This window comes from Amblyomma americanum, chromosome 2, assembly GCF_052857255.1.
Source record: "Amblyomma americanum isolate KBUSLIRL-KWMA chromosome 2, ASM5285725v1, whole genome shotgun sequence".
NCBI classification, from domain to species: domain Eukaryota; kingdom Metazoa; phylum Arthropoda; class Arachnida; order Ixodida; family Ixodidae; genus Amblyomma; species Amblyomma americanum.
This window is the reverse complement of record NC_135498.1, coordinates 6,840,359-6,864,903: the sequence shown is the minus strand read 5'-3', so window position 1 is coordinate 6,864,903 and position 24,545 is coordinate 6,840,359. Positions and strand designations below refer to the sequence as shown.

The following is a 24,545-nucleotide window of genomic DNA, read 5'->3' as shown; positions in this document are numbered from 1 at the left end:
GCCCGTCGCAGCCTTGGCGCGCCGTGTACTCTTCTGCGTTCACGTATATGAGGTCACGCTGCATATGACCTCACCGTCAGTCGGGAGATCCCCGGACCCGTCTCGCGGCAGCCAGCGGTGGTTTTCGTGCCGCAGTTCCACAACACTGGGCGCCTGGTAGTCGCCGGTTGTTGCTGCCTGTGTCCGCGCGTCTGCCGCACTCCGTGCGACCACTTTCGCCTGTGCGGCGGCAGCGGCTCACGCTCGTCTTGCACTCACCGCGTCCCCAGCGTTTTGTGTCCAAGTGCGAGTCTATATAGACTGCTGGCGGCAACAAGAGGAGGCAGTTCCCCCTACGGCTTCTTCGCACCGGCCGTCGCCCGCGCTCGCTGCTCCCGCCAGGCCAAGTGGTTGTCTGCATGCGTGTGCGTGCGTGACGCTGTGCCAAGGTAGTTTTTGGAACAACGCTCCGCTGTTCTATTTTTGTGGTTCATCCTTAGCCTTCGGAGCTCGTGTTGCGCGGCACCACTCCTACGCCGACACCTCGAGCGATCTACGATGGAGGACCTAGGTGAGCAGCCGTTCGCTTGTTCTTTATTTACTTTTCGCTGAGCAAGAAGACGGGTGCGTTGGCCTGGACATCACTGGTTTCGAGACGGGCGCGCAATGTCTGGCGCGGTGTGTTGGCCAGTCCTTCCGCACGCTCCTTCGAGGTGCGTGACAGGCATAAAGCCCAGGTTGTGGACAGCAGCAGCTCGGAGCGCTCCTTCGTTCTTCTCTTGGCACAGGGATTGACTGGCCTGCCAAGGCCGCCGGACGACCTTGTTCAGTGACACGGCTTCCCTGAGAAGCTAGCCTTCCACAATTCAGCGCCCGTGTTCACGTACTACGAATGATTTGTTGCCACCGTGGGTCCCGTTGCTGACAGAGATATTGGTTTTTCAGTTTACGGTTCGTGGAGCTGGAAAGTTTAAGCCGTGCACGTCGTCAAGAAAAGAATGTGATGCACTAGTTGCTGATAGGTATACTGCTCTGCTTTTTTTTTTTAATTTTTTTGTGTTCAAAAGTGGATCTAGGGTGGCTGGTTGTAATGTATGTAGTACAAGCTGTCTTGTTCATTGCGAGAACAGCAGCTTAGTGCTGAAGTGCCAATGTTTTGTTGCGCCTTTTCTTTACATACTGTCATGCATTAGTCGCCAACACGTTGAAACTTGGTGTCAGCTAGTGCCAGCTGTAAAACGCGCATTTAGCTGCCGTGTCGTTATAACTCTTCTGACGTCGATATAATGGCGAAGAGCAGTTTTACATGCGACTTTTTTTTCGGCGGGTACTGAGAAAAGCTTGTGTAGCAGGTGTAATATTGCCCCACTTGCAGCTAGCTGCCCGAGCAGAGGCTGCGCAAGCAAGCAGCAATCGTCGCCGTGTGCAAAACCACCACGGGGTCACTGCGGCGATATCCGTCGGGCGTTGAGATAACGTGTTGAAAGGTTTCAATTTGGCACGTTGCTGAACCTCTTTTCGTTATGGCCCTTTCGCCAAAGTAATAGCAGAATGTAACGTTCACACTGCTGCAGGAACGGAAACAAAGCTAGCCGTTGAATAACCTCCGCTGGGAATAACAGCGCTGAGACGAGGGACAAAGAAAGAAGACGACAACAGGACCGGCGCTGACTAACAACTGAACGTTTATTAGAAAAAAAACTTGCAAAATATACTCCTTTGACAACCACGGGCGCGTGCGCAACACCAAAAGCCACAGTGATAAATCAATCACTTGAATCCAGATACATTATTTCACAGTCATGAACTGTTACAGAGGGAGTGCTCACGCATGAGTCAATGTTTTTTATGAATATGAAACGCTTCGCTGTTTTCCCACAATTTCCCACTTATTTCTGCACCAAAAAAGCTGGGCAAATTATGTGCCATTGTAGATAGAAGTGCCAGGGAAGAGGAAAAGAAACGAAGAAAAACTAAAAGAGGGTGCCAGATAAATAAAGCATGACCTGAGGTTTGTCCCTTGTGCTGAAAGGGTTGTGTATGAAGTGCTGTTAAGGTGCGGGAAGACCCATATAGGTCAAACAGGAAGGTACTTGAATACCCGCCTACGAGACCACAACACTTCTTTGAAAGGGGCTCCATCCTCAAATCTGGCTTTACATTACAGGAACTGTCCCCGGAATCTTCTGAAAAATCATGTACACCCATTTTTAATAATACTAGAATCCTGTACAAACACAAAGATAAACTAACAAGGGAAATCAGTGAAGTGTTTCATATTCATAAAAACATTGACTCATGCGTGAGCACCCCCTCTGTAACAGTTCATGACTGTGAAATAATGTATCTGGATTCAAGTGATTGATTTATCACTGTGGCTTTTGGTGTTGCGCACGCGCGCAGTGGTTGTCAAAGGAGTATATTTTGCATGTTTTTTCTAATAAACGTTCAGTTAGTCAGCGCCGGTCCTGTTGTCTTCTTCTTTCTTTGTCCCTCGTCTCAGCGCTGTTATTCCCAGCGAGTATGTACCAACTCGCTCAACTCTCCGTTTTATTGAAGTTGAATAACCTGCATAAATCATCGACGATGGTTTGACGAGGCGCTTTTTCATTTTCTTGGTTATGTTGTAGCATGATCTTTTATTTTTTTCTGGTCAGACCGTGAGCTGTGAAAAGTGCAACCTTGCTTATTCATGTGAGCTCTCACAATGGAACATAGTAAACGCGCGAAACTGATCATGCTTGTCAGCTTGTGATCGAAACGACTTCTTGGCAAGGAAGTTTATTTGCGGATATATCGTCTTTTGTTTGGATCTTATCGCTTATCGTCTGACTTTTATCGGTTAGAACTGCTTATCGAAGCAATCGGGCTGCCCAGAATTTAAAAACAGCTTGCAATGAAAAACTAATACCCTAGTATTATGTGTCATGTCCCAGACGTTCCGGTTACTCTAGGTTCGCCACACTTTCAGGTTTCGTTCGTTGTCAGTTAACCGCCTCATCTCCGTGGTTTTTAATTCTAAAACTTTTTTTACGAACTATGTTTCGGGGACAACTGTTGGCTTGTAGAGGTTATAATATAGGGCCTGATAGAACACTGTCCAGGACTGGCTGCATGGTTAAACCTCGGAGCTGCTGTCAATCATCGAGGCGGGCTGGTACGCGTACTACTTGACAGGCGTCTCGATAACGTTATTTCGCCATTGGTCCAGCGACCCTTTTTAGTCGAGGCACCAGAACACTTTTGAAGCCGAACAAAACAAGTGACCGTGACGTGATTGTGTTTGGAGTAAATTTCGCCAGGTTGGTCCTGTTCTACACGCTCGCGCTTTGTGAAAAACGTGGCTTAATTCTGCAACAGTGTCGGGACGCAAATTGAACGTCTGCTGGGCTGTTGTGTCAGGCCAAATATGCAATCAAATAGAGGGCACCTCAAAGGTCACGAGAATACTTGCTGTATAAACACGTATTGTTTGGTTGGGGTGAGCCGTGCCTTTTAGAGAGTTGAGCAAGATGATTGTCAGACCGCGCGGCGGTGTATCAAGGGGTACCAAGGGCGGTGTAAGACTATATTCGTGCACCGTGATCAAGGGTGACTCGTAGTTTTACACACATGCCAGTTTTACACGACCGGGTTATGTTTTTTTCTGCCGGAAACCACGAATAATCGAAGTATAGAGGAGGCCATGGTACTGGGGAAGCGTGGTAATTGTGTAATTACTGGTCAGTAGAGTTCATTCCGTAAAGTGTGTTCAAGGTAGCGCTGCTGCTGAAACCGAGTCCGTGGGTTCGATATCTCAACCCTGCCTCCACACTCAGAAAAATGGCGGAGAGAATTGTTACACTGGAACGAAACAGCGCGAAAACACTGGAAGGAAGAACACAGCGCTGTGTTCTTCCTTTCTGCAGTCCCGTGCTTCCGCGCTGTTTCGTTCTGCAGTATAATGAACAAACTAGCCCAACAATCGTCCCTTTTTGCAGAATTATAATTATAGGTATCGGCGCGCCTTTAAGAAAAAGCGCTTAAATGGATCTGAAGCCTTTGACTCGAAGTCTTCGCAGCGTGAAACTGAAACTTTCATTCGTCACATTCCGTACGTCTTCTCTGCAGTAGAAGCCTGAGATATAGTGCTGCCCTTGCAGAAAACACCCAGGCTTCCTGGTGATGAAGATTGGATGACAAGCTCACTCTGTCATCCTGGCATTCGTCGGCCGGCCAGTTCCTCTGTTTCTGGTGGCGCCGCATGTTTTTGTGCCTCATCGCGACGTCTGACCTCCGTCCGCTGAGGAATCTTCGCAATCAAGATAAAGCACGAACTCGACAACGCGCGCCACGATTTCGGCTCCACCGCAGCGTGCTTATCTCTGGGCCCTTGGAATGTATGACCGTCGACGTGACTCAGCCGTGCGGCTTGCCCGCAGTGCTTGCAGCCACAGCGGAAATGATGCGGCCCTGCTTGCATGTATGTATGTAGTACACTACGCCCGGCCGTCTTGTTCCGTCACGCGCCGTATACGGCTCGATCGAGCGCCGTTTCGCGGCTTCCTCTTTTCACTCGCGTGTCGGTTTTGACAGAAATCCGCGATGACGCGTCGCTTCCTCTGGTGTGTTTCACTCGCGCGTCCGTCTGCCTTGTGCCGATTTGGGACTCCGTTTTGTTTTGAAATGCACGCGCATCGTAACGAAGGTCCGTGTACAGGTATACAGCGGCTGTATAAAAAAAAAGGGACAAACACATGACGATCATTCGTCCGATCATTGCTCCGTAAAAGAGAAGAGCACGCTTGTTTTCCGCGGTAGCTGAGTGGCTGTCGCGTTCAGCTGCCGAGTCCATAGCTGCGTGCTGGGCCGCACTTCGATGGGGGCGAAATGCGCTGTGCGATACCAGTGCATGTTAAAGGACTCCAGGTGGTATTGAGCTACCTCTTGCTTCGTTCTTTTAATAGTAATAATAAACACCTTTATTTTCAGAAAACATAATTACAAACTTTAAGACAGGTCTGCCCAAGCCATAAAGGCTTGTAGGGCAGTACCCGGCAGTCGGTGAATGACAAATATATTGAAAAACAGGCCTGTCAAAACAAGCAAACAAAGATAAACCTTAATACCAAAAGCAAACAAGAACAGAGAAACTGTGTAAGTTGCCGACAAAAGGGTTTTTAAGAAGTGCTTTATTTGTGACAGCGAAGAAACTGGAAAGATAATCAGGCAGAGAATTAAAAATTTTTTGTATATAATAATTACGAGTGAACAGGCCATAATGAGTGTAGCAGCGAGGTACCGTAAAACGGGGGTGCTGTCGAAAAGGACGAACAGGAATGGAAGGAACCAAAAATTCACTCTCCCAAAAGTGAGCGCGAATAACTAACTACACGATGGAAGAGGGCAGCTGTAAGAACGAAAATAAATTGCAGTCAGGTGAAACATCCATGTTGTATGCCACAGATCGAAGGATGTTCCTCAGTAAAGCATTTAATTTAATTCGCGAAGTCTTTGAGCAGTGATAATACAGTGACTCCACATCTGAAGATACCATAAATAAGAAAATGTGCAATAAGCTTGGGAGTCTGAAAAGGTAATAAATATCGAACATTGTATAGTACACATGATAAATCCGGCCATGCGTTGTGGCTATAGTGTGCCTGCCGAACAGACACGAGAGCATATTCAACCAACTGCTTCGAGCGCCCCGTGCAGATACGGGGACAGCTGGCTTGTTTCACGAAAAAGAAGAAAAAAAAAACTTTTTGCCATGGTCTGTGCCTGTAGCGCAAAACGGGACAAGGGACAAAGAAAGACGCGCACAACACAGGCCCGAAGATCATGGCTTTTGTAAACCGTGGAAAGGAGGGGAAAAAGGAGAGGGCTGAACAAGAATAAAAAAAAAGCTCGTCTAAGTTCGCAGGAGTGAGTTCCTACAGTTATTTGCTCGTAATGTGTGTTCAGCTTCGGGCGGTTGGCCTATGTAAACATAGTACAGGACGGCCGCAGTTGCAGATTGGCCTAGGCTGATGCAACAGCGTGTTGCTGCCTCCCCCACCCCTGGCTCCGCTTATTTAATTCTTTTGCGCTTCTGTCTGGGCGGTGGCTTGTGTCACTCGCCTTTGGCGCCCTGATGGATGGATTGTTGACTAACGACCGCGGCGGCTGTGTCGAAGACAGCGGTTTCCCAAAATTCTCCCTCTTCTCTCCCCTGCATTCGTCTTGTCCCGCCGGAGACGTCTGAAAGAAAAATCTTGTTCCGTTTCCGACTTTTTTTTTCCTTTTTTCCTTTTTTTCCGTCTCTTCTATTGAAAACTGTCATTTAACCCTTTGCGACACAATAATCTGTGTCATCAGCGTACCGCGCAAGAGCGACAAAAGGCGGCAGCCTCTTGGGAGTGAGAGACTCGCTGCAGGGATTCCGTGTCGTTTCGAAATTCGCTTCGTTAGCGATGCTGTCAGCGAAGTCCTGTCTGCACAGCACTACGCGTGCGGCGCCGTCCTAAAAAAAACCTTTTCTTTTATTTATTCCCGTCAGAAAAAGAAATGGACGGCTGGCTGTGCGCTATTATAACTCGCTGCAGTCTGCCCAGCGTCCGGCCAGAGGCAGTATTGGGCGTTTAGCCAACTCTCGGTGCTTGCTGGCGCATATTTCCACACTGCGCGTGCAGTGTGCGGTTACACGCGACTGACCCCTGGTGTCGAGTGCATGCTCGTTTAGCAACGCTGGAAATGGATTCGTGACCCTGGCTGGACGACTCGACGCGGAACGGGTGCGAGCACTGTGAATGGGAGCACTGGAACAGAATTAGCTTGTCCTTCTGCATCGAACTTGGAGGCATTAAATGAACCACGCGTCTAGAGGAAAACTACTCGAAAAAGGCTCAACAACTATAACTCTGAACCGTGCTTAGGGATTAATCGTTGACTGTTTGCTGATAAATTGTTCCCGTTTGTATTGCTTCGACCTGTACACATTAGAGCACGCGCGAGTGACGGGCCGAAAATGTCACGCAAACCGTGCAGAAGTGCAAACAGCGCGCCCTGATTTCTTCGAGGGGCTTCTTTTGGCAGTGGAACTGGTTTGGGCACCAGTGTCTGCGCTGGAATATGAGCAGTAGAATGTTAGTAAATCTAATCACTTCAGTTTTTGAAATAAAGAGATCAAACCTCAAACAATGTTGAAAACAAACAATAAAAGGCGTGTCAGAAAGAAAGTACGTTGGTGTTTATTTCACGCAGAAGCTTAAATGAAACGCACGCATCGAGCAGTCAGCAACCAAGGCAAGTAAAACGGTTTTTATTCGTGCAAATTTCAAAGCGCGTCCAAAGAGGTTAAAGAAACACTTTAGTTTTTTCACTTGTGATCTATCCTCGATTACGCATGCAGTATTAGGGTCACATAACGGGACTCTTATACCACCAATAGAAAAACTCCAAAATCGGGCTGCACGCTTCGTCTCTACAACTATAACCCCTTTCAAAGCGTCACCAATCCGCCACGGTGGCTCGGTGGTTGTGGTACTCGGAACCCGACCGCGGCGGCCGCGCTTCGATGGAGCAAAAAGGCACCCGTGTGCTGTGCGATGCCATTGCACCTTAAAGATCACCGGATGGCCAAGACCTCCACTGCGGCACCTCTTTCTTCTCTTAACTCCCTCATTTATCCCTTCCCTCACGACGCGGACGTGAGACAGTCACTGCGCCATTTCCTTTCCTCAAAAACCATGCAGTTCTTCAAGTTGCTTGCCCGAAAGACGAGTTCGATCCCCGCCGCGGTGGCCGAATTTCGATGGAGGCGAAATACTAGAGACCCGTGTACTGTGCGATGTCAGTGCGCGTAAAAGAACCCCAGGTGGTCGAAATTATCCGGAGCCCTGCGCTACCGGCTTCCCTGAGTTGCTTCGGGATGCGGGACGAGAGAGGAGACACAAGTTGGAAGCCGCCGACGGCTCCGTTTGTACGGGGCTTCAGTGGCCCGGTCATTACGACCCCATCGGAAGGGGGAGTTGACAAAGGCCGGCGAAAGAGGGACGGGGGAACAAAGAAACCGAGGTTCGAAAAGAGTGAGCAGGAGCGTTCGGAGAAGAGCAAGGCAGAAGACCGGCCTGGCGCCGCGACCTGAGGGCCCGAAGTCTGGCCGTTGCTTGAAATCGGCCTCAGCCAACGGGTCCCCACTCCTGGCAGCTTGGCGCAGAGCGACCAGCTGAAGACGAAAGCTGCAGCGTAACTGCAAGGAACCCCCAGCCTGGCTGCTACAGACTTGTCTCGCTTCGTCCCCGTCTTTATTCGCGCTGTATCGCATTATGGAAAATTACCAACTAGCCCGATCTGCCACTCTTGCATGCTACAGACTTCCTGCCCTTCATCGAGCGCCGACGCAGCCCCAGTGACGACGAACCCAAGTCCTGGAGCGACATCAAGCCAGTTGATCTTGTTAAATATATCTAAAATTCATTTCTCGAGTCCTTGCTTTCATCTCCTCTTGCCCAGTGTGCATCCCGGGCAATTTTAAGAAGCCTGTTCATCACAGCGGTAACGCCGGCTTGTACTCACGGGCCAGGCAGCGTGATCAAACTCGAGCGTGTTGTTCGCTTATAAACTGGCAGCGCTTGTTTGCGTAGGTTGTACCGTGCTGACCATGCTTAACCGCAGTAGCTTTAGGAGGTGTCCGCTGAAGCGGTCGGCCTGGGTGGAAAGAATGGGCAGCTTTCATCTAAGCGTAGTAGCTCGCTAAGTCTCGTACCAAACGCAGACCGTCACCGTTCTTAATGTACTGACTATACTATCAAATATAACCTGATAATGGGATAAATTTGTTGAAGAGATAATCGGATGAATGTTTTCGGTTCTCAGGTAATCGAGCAGTTATACATAAGGAATGCGGCAGCCATGTTATTGACGGCAGCTTCTATTTCGCGAGATTGTATAAAACCTGGAAGGTCCCTGCGAACATTCAGCAGCAACCTGACGTACGCTTTTGTGCATGGTTTTTCATGTCTTTTGCCAAAAAGAAGCTCGGACCTTGTTGCACACGCGCTGCCTTCCGCGCCTGCTTCGGGTAAGTGTTCGAACAAGGACTGAGAAAGTACGGTTTAAGACGAAGGTAATTGCTATGCACGCTGCAGACTGCCCGGAGCAGGGTGTAAGAATATATTCTACTATGGCCCGGGGCTACAGGCCACAGCGGCGCACGCTTACGAGTGCGTTTCTTCACTCGAGGATTTGAAGACCGCTTTCCCGAGCGCATCATGCCAGGCTGCGTATATACGCTTGGGAGAAAGTCGTTGTCTATATGGCACCGGGCTTCTGGACGGCAAGCAGCTTCCTGGAAACTTTATCGTTTGATCACCTCTACGTTAGCACACAGGTGGCTGCCAAGCGCGGCTTTCACCCTCTCGGAATCGCACGGCCTCCGAGGAGGATGTGTAGTTGCACAGTTAAGATGATTGAGTAGCCGGCCGTCTCAACCTGCGGCTGCGTCGCGTTCTCTCTTTCATTTGCGATTACTTTCCACATTTGGGTATCACGGTGATGCCCGAGTGAAGTTTCGCTGCCAGTCGACGCCCACTGTGGTTAGCGAGTGGATTTCCGCTTGTTGTCACCGCGGTTTTTATAATGGCTACCGATGCGCTTCGTGTGATGCCGGCGAGCGAACCGTCGAGACATCGTCCCCTCCACACCGCCGCTCCTTGTCTCGCGGCCGCGTGCACATGCGCGCGTATGTTGCGTAACTGGGCACTAATTGTGCGGACCGTCGCGGTTTTTTTTTCTTCTCCTCTTCTCGCGTTCGGCAAAACGCTTGTGACCTTCGCGCGACGGTAGCGAGTAGCCATTGCGCCTCGCGCGGATAACCCGAGGACACCAGTCTTGATTAATGACCGACACGTTAGTTCGATATAGTAGCAGAGAAATCTGGCGCGGTGTCAAGACGAGAAGGAAGGCTCTCGTGTGGCTCCCGCACCCCGGCGCTTGCACGTGTCCCTGCGTGGCAAGTATGAGCGGCTGGCGTCGCTCGATGTAGGCGGCTGCCATGTGCTACACTTCCAAGAGCAGGCGATGCACGAGTTCGATGACGTCATTGGCGCTTGCTGGCGGTTAAAGTCAAAAGAGCTACAACTGAGGCTAGTTGGAAAGGGACGAACACACAGGACAAGCGCTTGTCCTGTGTGTTCGCCCCTTTCCGTATTTTGGTAGCGCTCACCAATACCTTCAAGGTTGCTGGCGGACTGCATTAGCCGGCGCAACTGCGGTGAAGATTTTAAAAGCGTTAGCTCTTACTCTTCACGTTTCTAGATTTTCGTGGGGTCTGCTACCACCCTGAGACCACAGTGCCATCTGTGAAAGCAAATAATCATCGCGTTTCGAGATTTCGCGAGGTCTCCTACCGATGGATGGATGGATAGATAAGGCTGAACCCCTTAAATCGGGCGGTGGCTCAAGCCACCGCCCGATTTAAGGGGCCGATTTTTTTCTTCTTTCGAATTTCCATTTTATAATGTTTCATTGCTGCGGGCTTTCGGGACGGATGTTTGCATTTTCGCATTTCGCCGTTGTTGAAGTGCAGCCGCCTGGTAAGAACTAAAAATGCCGCCGTGTTTGCGTTCTGTCGGGTAACCAAAGCTGTCGCCGTGCTGCTGCTGCCGCCTGTCGTTTGCTAATGCCCGAGATGTACGCTAACGCCCGAGACCTGCAGAGTTTGTGGTAGCCTGGGCCACCAAAGCGGTACAACTGGCGCTGGTCACCTGATAACACGTCACGTGACTGTAAGACAGACTCGCAGCTGAGGCTCCGCTTAGGCTCCCTGCAGCAGTTTTTGCTGTAAGAAAATTTATGAAGGCATTGTTGCGCCATATCGGCCTACGCCAGTAGCCGAACTCCGTGTGGCCGCTAAGCCGCCACAACTTAATCGCTCGGCCATGTGCGTATGGCCCAGCCCTATCAACACCACCTCCTGGAATGGCGTCTGACGCGCGTCTTGAGGCGCAGAAATAGCACCTGTTTCTTTTCTCTCTGCTGCTGAACGCATGCCTGCGTGCAGCGCGCTGCCTTGAAATAACAAAGCCGACCGGCGAGGAGGAGAGCATGCAGTAACTATATGGGTCGCTGCCAGCTGCGCGTGCACATCCGGCCGCCTTGAGGAGTGATTAACCCAAATTGAGGCGACCCGTCTCTCGGGTTAACTAACCGGTCTCTGCGTGCCACCGACCCGCATATTAGCTGCTGCGCCACGGCGGAGAGCAACCGGGCCTGCAGAGCTGGGGCGGGGTACAGTATAAGCGACGTGTTGACACTCCGTGGCTTCTCCTTCCCCGTCGGTTCAGTACAGCTTTTTTGTTCAGTTTGTTTCATCGCGTGCTAAGGGCGTTTGTAGCCTCACCGTACCACTATTTCGATGAAATGCCAGCGTGCGCTATCCAAACGCCTGTGGCCTATGCATTACTGGCTGGCGTTGTGTCGAAGATATTTCAAATCGTCTGGAACTTGCCGCGAATAAATGCGTGGGTCGAGTACTGATCAGAGCGCGAAGCCCGGCGTGTTCGAACGTATGACAAGGACCCTACGGTGTATAATAAAATCCTGCATTGTTATAGCACCCCCCCCCCCCCCCCCCCGCACACACACACACACAAATGGGGGGCTTTTGTGGAGACCGTGTCACCGCCACCGTTCGGCAAGTTTGATCAGCTTGCGACGCACTGCACAAAACATGCCTATACCCTGCGAAGCCCCTTTCACGTTCCGTCTCGGACATGCTCACTCGTCGGCATCAGTGTCACAGCGTGTGGCGGCGCATGTACTATATATGCCTCGAAGAGCTGCAGACACGCGGTTATGCTGCCTACCTGTTCGCGCCGCGACCCATGAGGAGAAGCAGCGAACCGGATGGCGCCCTGCACGCCGTGGGAAACCAGCTGCAGCCACTGCCAACATATTCACTCCACTTTCTCCTCCTCTGCAACAACGACCGGATCCGGCGCGCCACTGTTTCTTCCACGCGCGTCTTTAGCACCTCGCGGCAGCAGCAGGAGTCGAGGGACGCGTTTTCGGTCGTCACGTGCTTCGTAGCAGCGTGGGCCGCCGAAACCTTGCTCGCGTACGCGGGCACCCGCACGCACGCACGCACGACGTGCTGTTTTCCTGACGTGCGTGCGCGGATCACTCTCGCTCGCAGCACCCGCGCGCAGCAGCTCCTGACGTTCGCTCCAGAGCGGAGCCGTGCCGGCCGCCTTCCATTCATCCAAATAAGGACGGCGGCGTCTGTCGTGGCGATGCGCGTGGGTCGCGAACCCACACCTTCGTGTGCTGCGCGGGTACTCCCAAGGCTTTTCTTTCTCGTTTCACTTTTGTTTTTCACCGAGTTTCTGACGTTTGTTTCTCTTGCCTGCTCTGCGCACGGCACCCATCTTTGAGTTGGCGATGCCCGATTGCGGTCCTTTCTGCGACGCGCGCGGTTCTCCCCTTTCTGTTTTTCTCCGTGCACCGGATCGCGCGTGCTGCTGTCTCTCGTCGCTGTGGCCGCTGCGTTGTTTCCCACTGCGTTGTTGTACGTCTGCGTCGCTGTGACCGGCCGGATTGAACGGGAGCTGAGTGCGGGCAGCGAGACAAGGCACCATGACGATGGTAGCGCACATCACCTACACCCGGGAGGTGGAGGAGAAAGAGGAAGTGGAGCGCAGAGCGCCGAGCAGTGAGTTTCCCTCTCTCCCCTGGGCCCCGTGTAGCTCCGTTCCCCGCGGTGCTCCTGGTGTGCCCGGGCACGTACCCTGCGGTGTTGTAATGAGGCGGTTAGGCAGATCTTGAGGGAGAAGTCCAAGTAAAGGAATCCATAGCCACTGATTACAAGCATGAATGAGGAGAACGAAAACCACCCTGGCCAATCCCCCGCCGTGGGTATGAGCCATTAAGCCCGAGGACATATCATCACGTATAGCAAGTATGAGGCAATGAAAAGTGACCAGTCCTCCCGGAAAGTTGAAGTTCGCTCGCAATTGGGCTGCATCTCCGTGACTGCTCGCTCCGCCGTTAACAAGGTCACCCCGATGCCTCTCGGAAGTTTATGCGCAGCAAGGGACATAGTTCGTGCTACGGTCTTTTGTGTTCACTGCATTTCGCGTCAGTGCCCGTCTTGTATCATCTGCTTGCGCGCCATTTTGCTTTGGTGTCAATGAGCCCGTACACTTAACGGAGTAGTAGATTTCGTTCGAAGGAGTATTTGCCACCAACATTTGCCTATAGGCTTATCCGTATGGTCACGAAGGGAAGCTGCTCAGATTCTTGTCCACAGATTGCAGCAGATTTTTCTTCAATCTAGCCAGTCTTGGAGGGTAGCTTTCCTTCGCAGCCGCGCGGATCACTCGGGTGCATGCTAACAATGCTCTATAGGTGACTGGCCATAGCCCGCTGCCTCATCGATTCCGCGCCAAGAAATGAGGGTGGACTTCGTGGAGGCCCAAAGGTGCGGGGTTGCTCGCGCGGCGTGGGCCGTCTGCCTGGCGGGGCAGCAGTGATGGCGGACCACACGTTTGCTTGACCACGCGTGTGCAACACCCAGTGCAGCGGGTCATCTGAATTCGCTCTGGTCCTCGAGGACATGCCCACTGATACGTGCCGCTCCTGTTTCTCTTTTTCTTCTTCCTACGCCATTGCCTCGTCTACCTCATCTGTTGCGTGCACTCGCTAAACGTGTTGGCCTATCCGTTACTCTGTTTTGCCAAGCACCTCTTGGTAATGGCCTTCCGCGGACGCTCAACGCAGTGTTTAGTGGCTGAAATTGCCAGCTTGGTTTATTGCTTTGATAATTGCAATGTATAACTCTGGGCGCCGGTGTGACAGAGCAGGACAAACATGTATCGGCACTGACGCGTGGTGTGGCTGCGAAAGAATTTTTTTTTTTTTTTTGGGGGGGGGGGGGGGGGGCACATAAACTGCGGCTGAGCAGCGGCGCCTTCTTGGAGCTCCTGTTATTGTATAGGGCCGGCGCCGTGCACGCATTATGTGGCACGATTTGAAATAACCCCAGCTTTTCTATATCCGTGACTGTCTGTAAATCGCGCTCGATGTGTGTTTCTCGAACGCTGCAAACGAGCATATGGCCGCATTATGATACATCGTTCTGGCGCACGAAAAACACGGACGAAGGAAGAACAGACACACAATCGCCGGACATCAACTGAAGTTTATTCACAGAAACCAGTCCTATATGTACAGATGTGACCACCAGGTAGCTGATATCAAAAGCACAAAATCGGGAAAACCAAAAGGCAATCAACCAGAGCCACAGGTTCCATATCGCACACGTGCCTTCATGCAAATCGCCCACAATTTCTGTGCCTAGCTGACACGATCAACACCTTTAGCCTTCAGATAATCTAGTTCCTTTCTTCTAAGCACAATAGAGCTGATAGGAAGGTGTCTTCAGCCAAGGTGAAGAAAAAGGCCATCGCTTTATGTGAAGAAATGAACTTGGAAAGATTAAGAAAGAGTATCTCCGCTTCTGATGTAAACTCCCTTAGTGTTTTCTTCACGGTAAAAACCCACAAAGAATCTGCGCCTTTCCGCGCTATCGTTACGGAAAAGGGATCCTGGCAGGGCTCCTTGTCAAGGTTCCTGCAGAAGCACCTTAGTGCCATTTCTTTAGACGACCCATTTCTGGTAAAAAATTCCAATCAAGTCATTGCATATTTTTCTGGCGTAGAAGCTTCATGCCCAAAGAGATTTGCCTTTTCAATTGATGTTGAAGATTTATTCTACTCAATACCTCACCCCGAGCTGTTTTGCGCGGTCAGAACTTTCATTGAAGACGCCGGGCCTGTGGCTTTTCAGAATATGACAGGGTTATCTACCGACAATTTTCTAGAGCTTTTAAGATTTTATCTTTCATCCACCATTGTCACCTTCAATGATCGTTGCCTCATCCAAAAAGAAGGAGTGTGCATAGGCTCTTGCCTAGCACCGCTTTTAAGCGATATATTTTTATCCACCCTTGACAAGCGCATTCAGGCGTCCCTTTACAACGCCAGCGTGCTGAAAGTTTTTAGATACGTAGACGACTACCTTGTAGTAATGAACGCGACTGAGGCTCGGGATAGGGGTATTGTCGTGGACGACATTATTGACATTTTTGTTTGCAACGCCTTTGGCATGAAGTTCACGCACGAACTGCCGCAGGAAGGGCACATCCAGTATCTAGATGTGTGCTTTATTTTTGAGGAAACGCGCGTGTGCTGGCAGTACAAGCCACGGTCGAGAAAACAAATTATTAACTACAAATCGGCACATTCTAAGCTCGTGAAGAGAGCTATTGCAAAAAACTGCATCCGCTCTGCTCTAGCCAAGTCGTGTGAGCATCGAGTCCGGGAGAGTGTCCATGCCCAACTAAGGCGTCTGGAGAAGGCAGGTTTCCAGAGAGAAATCGTGGCCTCAGTGGTCGAAAGCCAGATTAGCGAAGTAAAATCTGGTGGACGGCACAGGCAGGTGGATAACACACGCCCGCAACAGCGACCTGTCGTTGTGCCTTACTGGCACAAGGTCTCGCACCGCCTCAAGAAGGTCGGGGACAAGTGCGGCGTCCGTGTAGTTTTTTCAGCTCCGGAGATGCTGGGACGCCTGTGCCGCCTAGTAAACGAACCCAAAAAGAGGTCTGCCTGCAAAATTAGGCACACCAAAGCCCTCGTCGACTGCAAGGTTGGCGTGGTGTACAACATCCCTCTCGCCTGTGGCAAACGCTACATTGGACAAACCGGGCGCTGTATCAACGAACGCTTGCTAGAGCATCGCAGGACAGTAACTTCGATTAGTGGCGGAGGTCATTTAGCTGACCACATTCGCCGTTGTTCGTATAAGCCAGCATGCAAGGCGTTTTTGGAAAAAACAAGTGTGTTAAGAAAGTTCAGGACTCAGAAAAGCCGGGAAATTTTTGAAGCCCTCTGTATTGCCAATGATAAAGATCACTGCGTCAGTACTCCCTCTATTGTGCTTAGAAGAAAGGAACTAGATTATCTGAAGGCTAACGGTGTTGATCGTGTCAGCTAGGCACAGAAATTGTGGGCGATTTGCATGAAGGCACGTGTGCGATATGGAACCTGTGGCTCTGGTTGATTGCCTTTTGGTTTTCCCGATTTTGTGCTTTTGATATCAGCTACCTGGTGGTCACATCTGTACATATAGGACTGGTTTCTGTGAATAAACTTCAGTTGATGTCCGGCGATTGTGTGTCTGTTCTTCCTTCGTCCGTGTTTTTCGTGCGCCAGAACGATGTATCATAATGCGACTGTGAACCAACTAGCCCAGCTGTCTACGCTTAGAGAGCATATGGCGCAAGGTATACGTGACGCGAACGCGTGTCTAAGCGCGGTTATGGCGTGATGAGGTGCATCGACAGCTCTCAGTCCCTTCCATTTCACGCTGCTGCGGCGCGGACCTGTCTAAATTCCGCTCTTCACGATTCAAACTGCTTTCGCGGCATCTCTGAATAGCGTCTTAAGTTACATGGTTGAGTACGACAGGAACGTTGATGTATGGCAAACAGTGTGCAGGCGATGCGGGCTTTGCAGCCGTTGGAGGCTACTCGTTTCAAATGGACACTGAGGGCAAATTGAAGGTGACTGTATTCCCGGCCGCGGCGGTCGAATTTCGATGGAGGCGAAATTCTAGAGGCCCGTGTACTGCGCGACGTCAGTGCACGTTAAAGAACCGCAGGTGGTCCGAAATTCCTGGAACCCTTCACTGCGGCGTCCCTCATAGCCAGAGTCGCTTTGGGACGTTAAAGCCCCATAAACCAAACCGAAGATGACTGTATGGATGGGTTGCCACATACGCTACCTTCACTGAAAGTGCAACTTTAAAAGCTGGAAAATTTTTAAAATGAAATGAAATGCAGGTCTCGCCATCACCGGCCGATTTCACAACTGCATGCGGTACGTGCGTCGATACAAATTTTTCATCGCGGATCTCAGAGGATATATAGACTACACCGCCATTCACTTCAAATCAGTGATCACGGAGTCCTTCTCGGTGTACACGTCACACGTTTGATTCGAGTGGCGGGGGAATTTTGAAGTGCAATTTTGTCAGCAGTAAATTAATATTTAGCTGCCGGACAAAGGTCAACATGGCCACAAAGAGCCATATAATTGATTCTGCTAACAACTAAAATTGGATGGCGTTGTCCTCAGTGACTGCGCTGTCGTGGGGAAGCATGCGATATGCATGTGTGGGTCCGCACGCTACCTGCGCGGACGCTGCAGCGCCAAAGCGCACAGCCTTAATTAAGCAAAAGTACACCGTAGCGAAAGGATGCCATGTCTCGTCGCAAATCTCGAAACACGGGCGTCCACGCTGTTGCCGTAGCTTATTCGAAGGCACGGCAACAGCAGTAGCAGTGCATCAACATAGCGCGAGTCTGCGTGTCTCTACGGTGCTTGGTGCGTCAAGATGTACGGAATTCGCGCCGAAATCGGGCGTACGTCTTTCGTCGGTGGCAGTGCCGGCCGTTACCGAGAGACTTGCGCAGAGCTGGCGAAGAATCACAGGGTCTCTCGAGTAGGGCAGCTTCTCGCGGACTCCGTCGTTCTTCATCGTGTTCTCTGAAACGTGGCCATGCATGAATAAATACGTTTGCTGATTGTTTCGCTTCTTTATCCATAGTATTTTTCTTTAACCCTTCAGTAGGGGACGCGCACGACCAACAAACTGAGCGCGTCCGTGTTTTATTGCCTTTTGTTTTCTAATTGTGTCTTTAAATGTACGCTTTTGCGAGTGGGGTCGTACACTGAAGCTGGCCAATGGGAACGCAGCGAAAAGCGTCTAGTGCAGCAGAAGCAGAGTTGTGCATAACGAGTTACGAGTAACTGATTTCTTGAAATAAATTACATTATCTTCGAATTTTTGTTATGAATTAATTTTTTTAACTATAACGTTCTCGTTAGTCCAACTACTCTTTTATTTCAGTAACATGATAAACTTCGACGAAACCGGCATCCTGGGAACCGAAACAAATTTCCAGAAAATGCTGCTACTCGAATCCTGGCACATCCAAACTACCCCGAACAACATCAACCGCACAAAACAAAACCTGCCCCCAGTATATGCTCAGGGACTTCGCTCTGCAACTCAAATAAAAAAAAGTGGCCGTTGACCGCCTCCCCGCAGTGCGACAACGTGACTCAGAGCCTTAAACCCCCCACTCCTCTCACCTCCGTACTTAAAGACGCTAGCTACTGCCCTCAGTCACCCCCGATGAAGGAGCCGAGGCGGCTTCGAAACGCTGGGATTCAAATAAAAGTTTTTTGGTTGGAGATGTGCAGTTTATTATAAGTCAGTTACTTCTATTCGAAAAACAAGTTCCAGTAAATCGGCGATTGGGGATATAGGTCGTTCTGTCAAAGTCAGCGCTTCCATTGCAAGAAAGTTCTGCCACAGGATGTAGGCATAACTTCGAGAGCTAGAACTTGGTATCAAGCACCAGTGCTTGCACGAAAGATTCCTGTCCTCTCAGAGCGCGAACAACGAAGCGCGGTGCTTACTCATGTAATGTCCCGTGTGGACCTTTGAGGGAAAATAAATACGAGGTGTTTCGCACGATCTTCGTACGTTACAACTGCAGTCATCCTTCCCGTGTACGTTCACCAAAAGAGCCTTCTGGCGCTGCTGATGTGTTCACACGGAACCGTGGAAAAAATACCGACGACAGCACGGAGAAAGAACTGTCGATGAATATTAACCTATGAACTGCATCAGACAGCATGCATATGAAGGAAGCCGCGCATGTTCATTTTAGCGCGTGTATATTTGTCTTGTACTAATAAAAGTGGTAAGGAAAATAGCATAATAGTAATCGACTACTGTTGTTATTGTTCAGTTACTTTTGTGTGGCAGTAATTGACCACTGAAGTCAGTCAAACTTCAGATGAAGTAATCTGAACCAATTGACCATTTGCGGAAAAGCGAGCGCCGCCTGTCGTGCAAAGAGAGAAGCTCCGCCAGTACCTTTGGTTGGAAAGGGGCTCTCGAGCAAGCATGCGCAAGGCAGCGTTCAGCAGCTCACGTGCGCTTTTTTTGTTGTTTTAGTGTTGTTTATTGGCCGGAAACGTGTGTCAGCTAACGAAAGAGTATGATGGAAGAGGAGAACATCCCATTTCCGTTTTTAGAAACCGGGTGTAGCGGATTATTTTCGCGTTGTAGCCTGAAAAACGACCATGTGTGGCAATACCTGCACTCTGCTACCTCAACGGAGCGCCGAATGACCAAGTGAAAATGTGCGTGAATGTGCGCCTATGCGCGGGCGAGTGTGACAGTATAATCGGATGCACTTTCCTAATGCACACCGACGTTTACGTTTGCGCTTCCTTGATAGGGCCGGAGTTTCTGCTAACTTAACACAACACCTTTTGCCTCAGGGCACACTTAGCTGATTATTAAAGGACCCGTTGTACTATCTCAATCCCGGCTCGTGCTGATACGGCAGAGCGTTGCTTTGCGTGCTCACGGGCTGCGGGAGCGTTAGAATGCGCGGATATACGCGAGGCTGCGCTCGGCCGTGCTCCCGCTGTTCAGGAAGCACATTGTAGCATTTAATGGTGTATGTTCATACTAGTATATATCATTCGGTTTTCCTGCGTCGGTGGCAAAACTCTTCTAGAACGACCGAGCAGTGTGTACTCGGCAGTAAGCGCGAAATAAAGCAGCAACACCCGTTTCGAAACGTGCTGGATGTGCGCATTACTGGCCCCATCAACGGGTTCGTCTTTTGCGCCTTGTATGTCGTCGCGGCCTTTATTACGTACAAGTCTCGCTGTTGCAAAACACGTGGTTAGCTTAGATAAATCGCGTTGCAGTTACATGTCAGTTCCGTGGAAGTTACAGCTCACATCAGTCGTCGCACTACAGCGCAGGAATGCACGGCTGGCTCATGTTTTCCAACCAAAAACCAAACCGCCCAGAGAGGGCGCTGCCTGCGCCTTCACCACGCATGCGCAGAAACTTCTCCGCAAATGGTCAATTACTTCTTTTCTGTATTGTATGCAAGACTGAGTAGAAGCCACAAAATGGGGCAAGCGATTGAAGGAAACCCAGGAGAGGATTGGCCAATTTAGGGAGCTAACTTTTGTCCTTTCGCCGTTGATGTTCGGGGGGCCGTCATGGGGAAATGTGGACGTCTTCAGACACGGGGTCGGCGGTGACCCGCGTCGTTTCGGTCCTCCTGCGGAAGGGACGTTTGTGTCTGGAGGAAGGGCGCATCTTTTGAAGCTCCCTTTCGATGATGGTTCCCAGCTGCTCTGACCGCAAGCAGCCTCCGCTTCCTTCGAATCGCCGCGAGGACAGAAACGGAGGCGACAGTAGTGCTTCGCTTGTTTGCTTTCTCCGTCTCTTATTTCCCGCTTTCCATTCGCGGCTGCCTTGCTCGAGGCGCCGGCCGACAGGAGCTTCTCCCAGGAAGCCGTTGCGTTCGGTGCCGCCCCAAAAGAGGTTCGCAGAGACGAGCTGTGATAACGGGCCGAGTGGAAGCTTGGATGCGGCTATGCTGCAGCTCGTGCCCATCGGGCTGGAAGAGCGTCAAGTGTGAGCTTCGCGGCCTGTCCCCACCGAGTTTTTGTCAGCGGCCGCCCCGGGCAGCATGCACACGCTCGGTAGCAGTGTGATAAGAAGGAGGCTTCATCTGTTCCTGCAACGAGCCGCTAGCTATGTCGAACCGTCCTCCACAACGGCATCGGTCTGTCACCACCGAGGGCGACCGATCGAACGACGCCACCTGCGATTGTTGGGTTGAGGCGCGCGCGGCGAGTGAGGCTCTGTAGTATACATATAGTTGGAGAAATGGAAAGGCGGTAGAAGGCTGTCCGCTCTGCGCACGAAGTCAACGGTTGAGCGGCGTGTCGTCCTGCAGCATGTCACTTGCGCGGGCTGGGTTTGATAAAGCGAGACGGATGGACGATAAAAGGCTGGGCGGTTATCGGCGGCAGCCGTTGCGTGCTGCTCTGTCGGCGAGATTTACAGGAGCGAACTGAGTGGGTTTAACGGGGTGGTGGGTTGTTGAGCGAGATAGGAGAAGCAGAGGCACTGCCATACGTATCGAAGCGTGCCGTTTTGGTGCTGTCGTGTTTTCTGATTGTTTTCTTTTTCTGCGCGAAGTCTCCTGCTGTTAGTCGTTTCCCGTACACTAGCTCATCTCCGGAACGATGGAGCAAAGCAGTGCCCTGGTGTCAGGGCAGCGGCGTCGGGAACAAAACCTTGGGTTTTCCATTCGGGTCGTTTCGGGTGGCGCTTGGTTTATTTTGTAGACGTGTTAGCGTGGTTTGCGTGGCCGTTATGCAGGCAGCTTCAGAACCTATTGTGCATCATTTGGCAGAAATGTACAGCCCAAGAGGTTTGCTTCCCAGCCGTGAAGTGGGGCTCTCGCGAAAGTCTCGGGTGTTGCAATGGTGAGGAGGGGAGATCGTCTCAGTTTCAAGCGACATGTGGAACACTGGCGGTGCATAATGACTGTAGCGCTAACCAAGTAATCGCCCAACGCTTGCCGCTCGAGGACGAACTCGGAGTAAGGCAACCTTTGCGGTATGTGGCATGCGTCGCCTACGAGAACCGCGCATAAAATACCGCTTTGTATAGGGGAAAAAAAAAAACAATGACGCCAAGCCGTGCACTTTCTTTCTTTCTTTCTTTCTTTCTTTCTTTCCTTCTTTCTTTCTTTCCTTCTTTTGCAGGGATACCAATATCGCGCATAATGAAGCCCACAGTGTAATTACCTTCTCTCGTAGGTCGCATTCCAGTTGATCCTCGCTAGTGGGAGAAGGAATGAAGGCAGAAAAAGAGGTCGCAGCGAGGGTGAACACAGACGTAAGAACACAAGCGAGTTTTGTGAGCAAGAAAGGGCTCGGAGTCGCCGTACCAGTCAGCAGCCACGGAGGTCGCCGCCGCAGCAGCAGCAGTGACTCGTCGGCAGGAGACCCCGTCCACGCGGAATCGGCAGACGCTGGGAGCCTTGGCATTCCTCGAAGGACACAGGCGCGTTGGACCGCACCGCGTAGTGGGCGCGCGCTCCACCAGTGCTCGGCGAGGCTGCATGTGGGTTACTGCGTGTGCGGGGAGACCAAGGAAGGGAGACTGCGTGCCAGACTGCACGGGTGCCCTTCACGACCGCGCTTTGGTTTGGCTGTACGCGCCGACTGTGGGCTCCTGCATGTGTATGAACATTCCGTTTTGTCTTATTAGGCCCCATAGGCCATGCTTTCATCCTAGCCACCGGGGTCTGTTTATTATATTGGCCAGGATGCTGGTCCAAGCAGTAGGCACAATACACTGACAGGACAGTGACAATGCAAATAAAAAAATGCAAATAATCACTCTCGAATATCATACAGCCTAACAGTTTACAGCCGTCTTAACAAACGTCGCAGTTACTACCTTAGAAATAATAAAAAGATGCAAAAACAGTCACACGAAAACACACAAAGAGAAGCAAAAAAAAAACAAGAAAGCAGTGCGGACTTGACTAAGGCAACAGCAACAAACTGGATAGGCTTGCAGGCAATCATCGTTTATATATCGGCACCCTTTATTGTGACCATTTCTGTTTCCATTCTCCAAGCTCCCGTGTCTGCCTGAGGCCAGCCTATTTCTCACAATTGTTTGTGTGCTTATGTATTGCGTTTGTTGTACTCCACTCGCCGCGGTGGCTCATTGTTTAGAGGCCCCCGTGCGCTTTGCGATGCCAAGGTGGTCAACATTTTTCCGGAGCCCTCCGCTGCCGTGGCTCTCTGTCTCTCTTCTTTCACTTGCTCCTTTATTCCTTCCCGCGCGGCGCGGTTAATGTTCCCAAAAGAGGAAGTTACTGCGCCCTTTCGTATCCTCAACACCACTTTTTTTCTCAGACGTGTGCGCTGGCTGATTTCATTTTCTGCGTATGTAACTGGCAAACTTCCTTGTGACTGAACATTTTGCAATGCTCTGGGGTCGACGTGCACATCCTGGGGAGCAAGTGCGAACTGCGTTTGCGCGGTATTTTGTGAACTTTCGCTCTCTTGCCCATTCGGTTAGACAGCACCACCAAATCTGAGGGCGGTCAAATCGAAGCCCAAATCCGGAACAAGATCACAAAGAGGCGTGCTCCTGGGTCAAGAGCGGCGCCTCCGACTGAACCAGGTCGCACGCTACGACGCCTTGGCAGACAACCACCCGGAGAACAAATCCACCCACTACACCACGGACCCGCCTCTCCCTGGAGACTTGGTGGGAGTACCGAGTGCTACCACTTCCCGCCAATATGGGTCCCCAGCGTCACGGCGGCCGCCGAAGAGCCCAAGCAAGACGCGTTCAGAACACGGTCATCCCCCTGCGCGTGTACGCTGGAAATCTCGTTACGATTCGATTACAAACACGCCTTTAAAGCCTACCTTGACGAGAGTCTTGCAGGGCCGCAGCTCAAATCATGTGACCATCCCTTAGTACGTACTCCTGCCACAGCATCCTGTGGATCCCGACACACGAGGGCATCACAGGTAACGAGGTGGCCGACCGGACAGTACCTTCCGAGCCCCTTCGCCGCCCGACCCCGCACCTTCCATCCCCCAAACGTACGGAGAAATTGTGGGACTATCATAGACTCGGTCGCCAGAAATTTGCCCCTCCGCACAAAGCCCTTACTATAGAACAGAAGCCACAATTTGAAGGAACTTGCAGGTGCGGACGTTCCCCAACCTCAGGCAATACACAAAGATTTGGCCAGACAAATATCCTACAGACGAGTGCCAGTCCTGTGAAGAGAAATCTTCTCTCCTCCACATGGTCTGGAACTGTCTAGCGCAACTCGAACTCTTACAGTACAGAAATTAGCTATACTATCAGTGGGGGCAAAGTCAGCTCAGTTACAGCGTCAGCTCATTCACTAAGCCTGACAAGCGGCCTTCATCAACAGGATCCAGGGCCTGGGAAGACTGCCGGAGTACTAATTAATACCAAAAGATCATTAAAGTTTATTACTACAACTACTACAGCCCCAACGCAGTTTTTTTTTCAGACTTCCAACCGGTCTCTGGCCACTGTTTTGTGTGTCTTGTCCGCTGGAACTTCACTAGCTTGTTTGTTTTTTATTGGGTGCAACGTCCGGAAGCGACCGAGACTATGAGTGGCGCCGTAGTAATGAGCTCCGCATAATTTCGACCACCTTGGACTCTTTGACGTGCAATGGCACCGCACAGTGCACGGGCCTCTAGCATTTCGCCTCTGTTGGAATGCGACCGCCGCGGCTGGGATCGAGTCTTTCGGGCCAGCAGCCGAGCACCATAACCACCGAGCCACTGCCGTGATTCTCCAACCTGCATGTCTGTCTGCCCCTTGTTTTGGGCATTCTCGCTCTGTGGTTAGTGCCTGGCGAAAGTGCCGTAGACCCACTCGTCATACCTGATTCGCCATTGTGTCCTGCCCCGCGCCACCCGTGTGCGTGCGGCGCTTGACGAAGAACGTGAAGCAAGCAGCCCGCCCTGACGCCGCCAAGGCCGCTCGCGCGTCTGGTTGCGTTCCACAATCCACCTGCTGTGTCGCGACTAACGCCATTCGGCGAAAGCATCAAAGAAAGAGCTGAAGTG

The 24,545-nt window shown here is 51.2% G+C and overlaps 1 protein-coding gene across 2 annotated transcripts in view; it reads left to right on the top strand.

Moving 5' to 3' along the window:
* Positions 1–24,545, top strand: part of Pax (paxillin) — a 66,583-nt gene continuing 42,038 nt past the window's right edge. The window contains exon 1 of one of the 2 annotated variants that reach the window (XM_077652926.1): positions 1–550. In XM_077652926.1, coding sequence (XP_077509052.1) covers positions 538–550 — 13 coding nt within the window. In that variant the 5' untranslated portion in view covers positions 1–537. Of the gene's footprint in view, positions 551–12,426; positions 12,653–24,545 lie in introns of those variants that run through there. The other variant, XM_077652925.1, reaches the window with a different exon arrangement.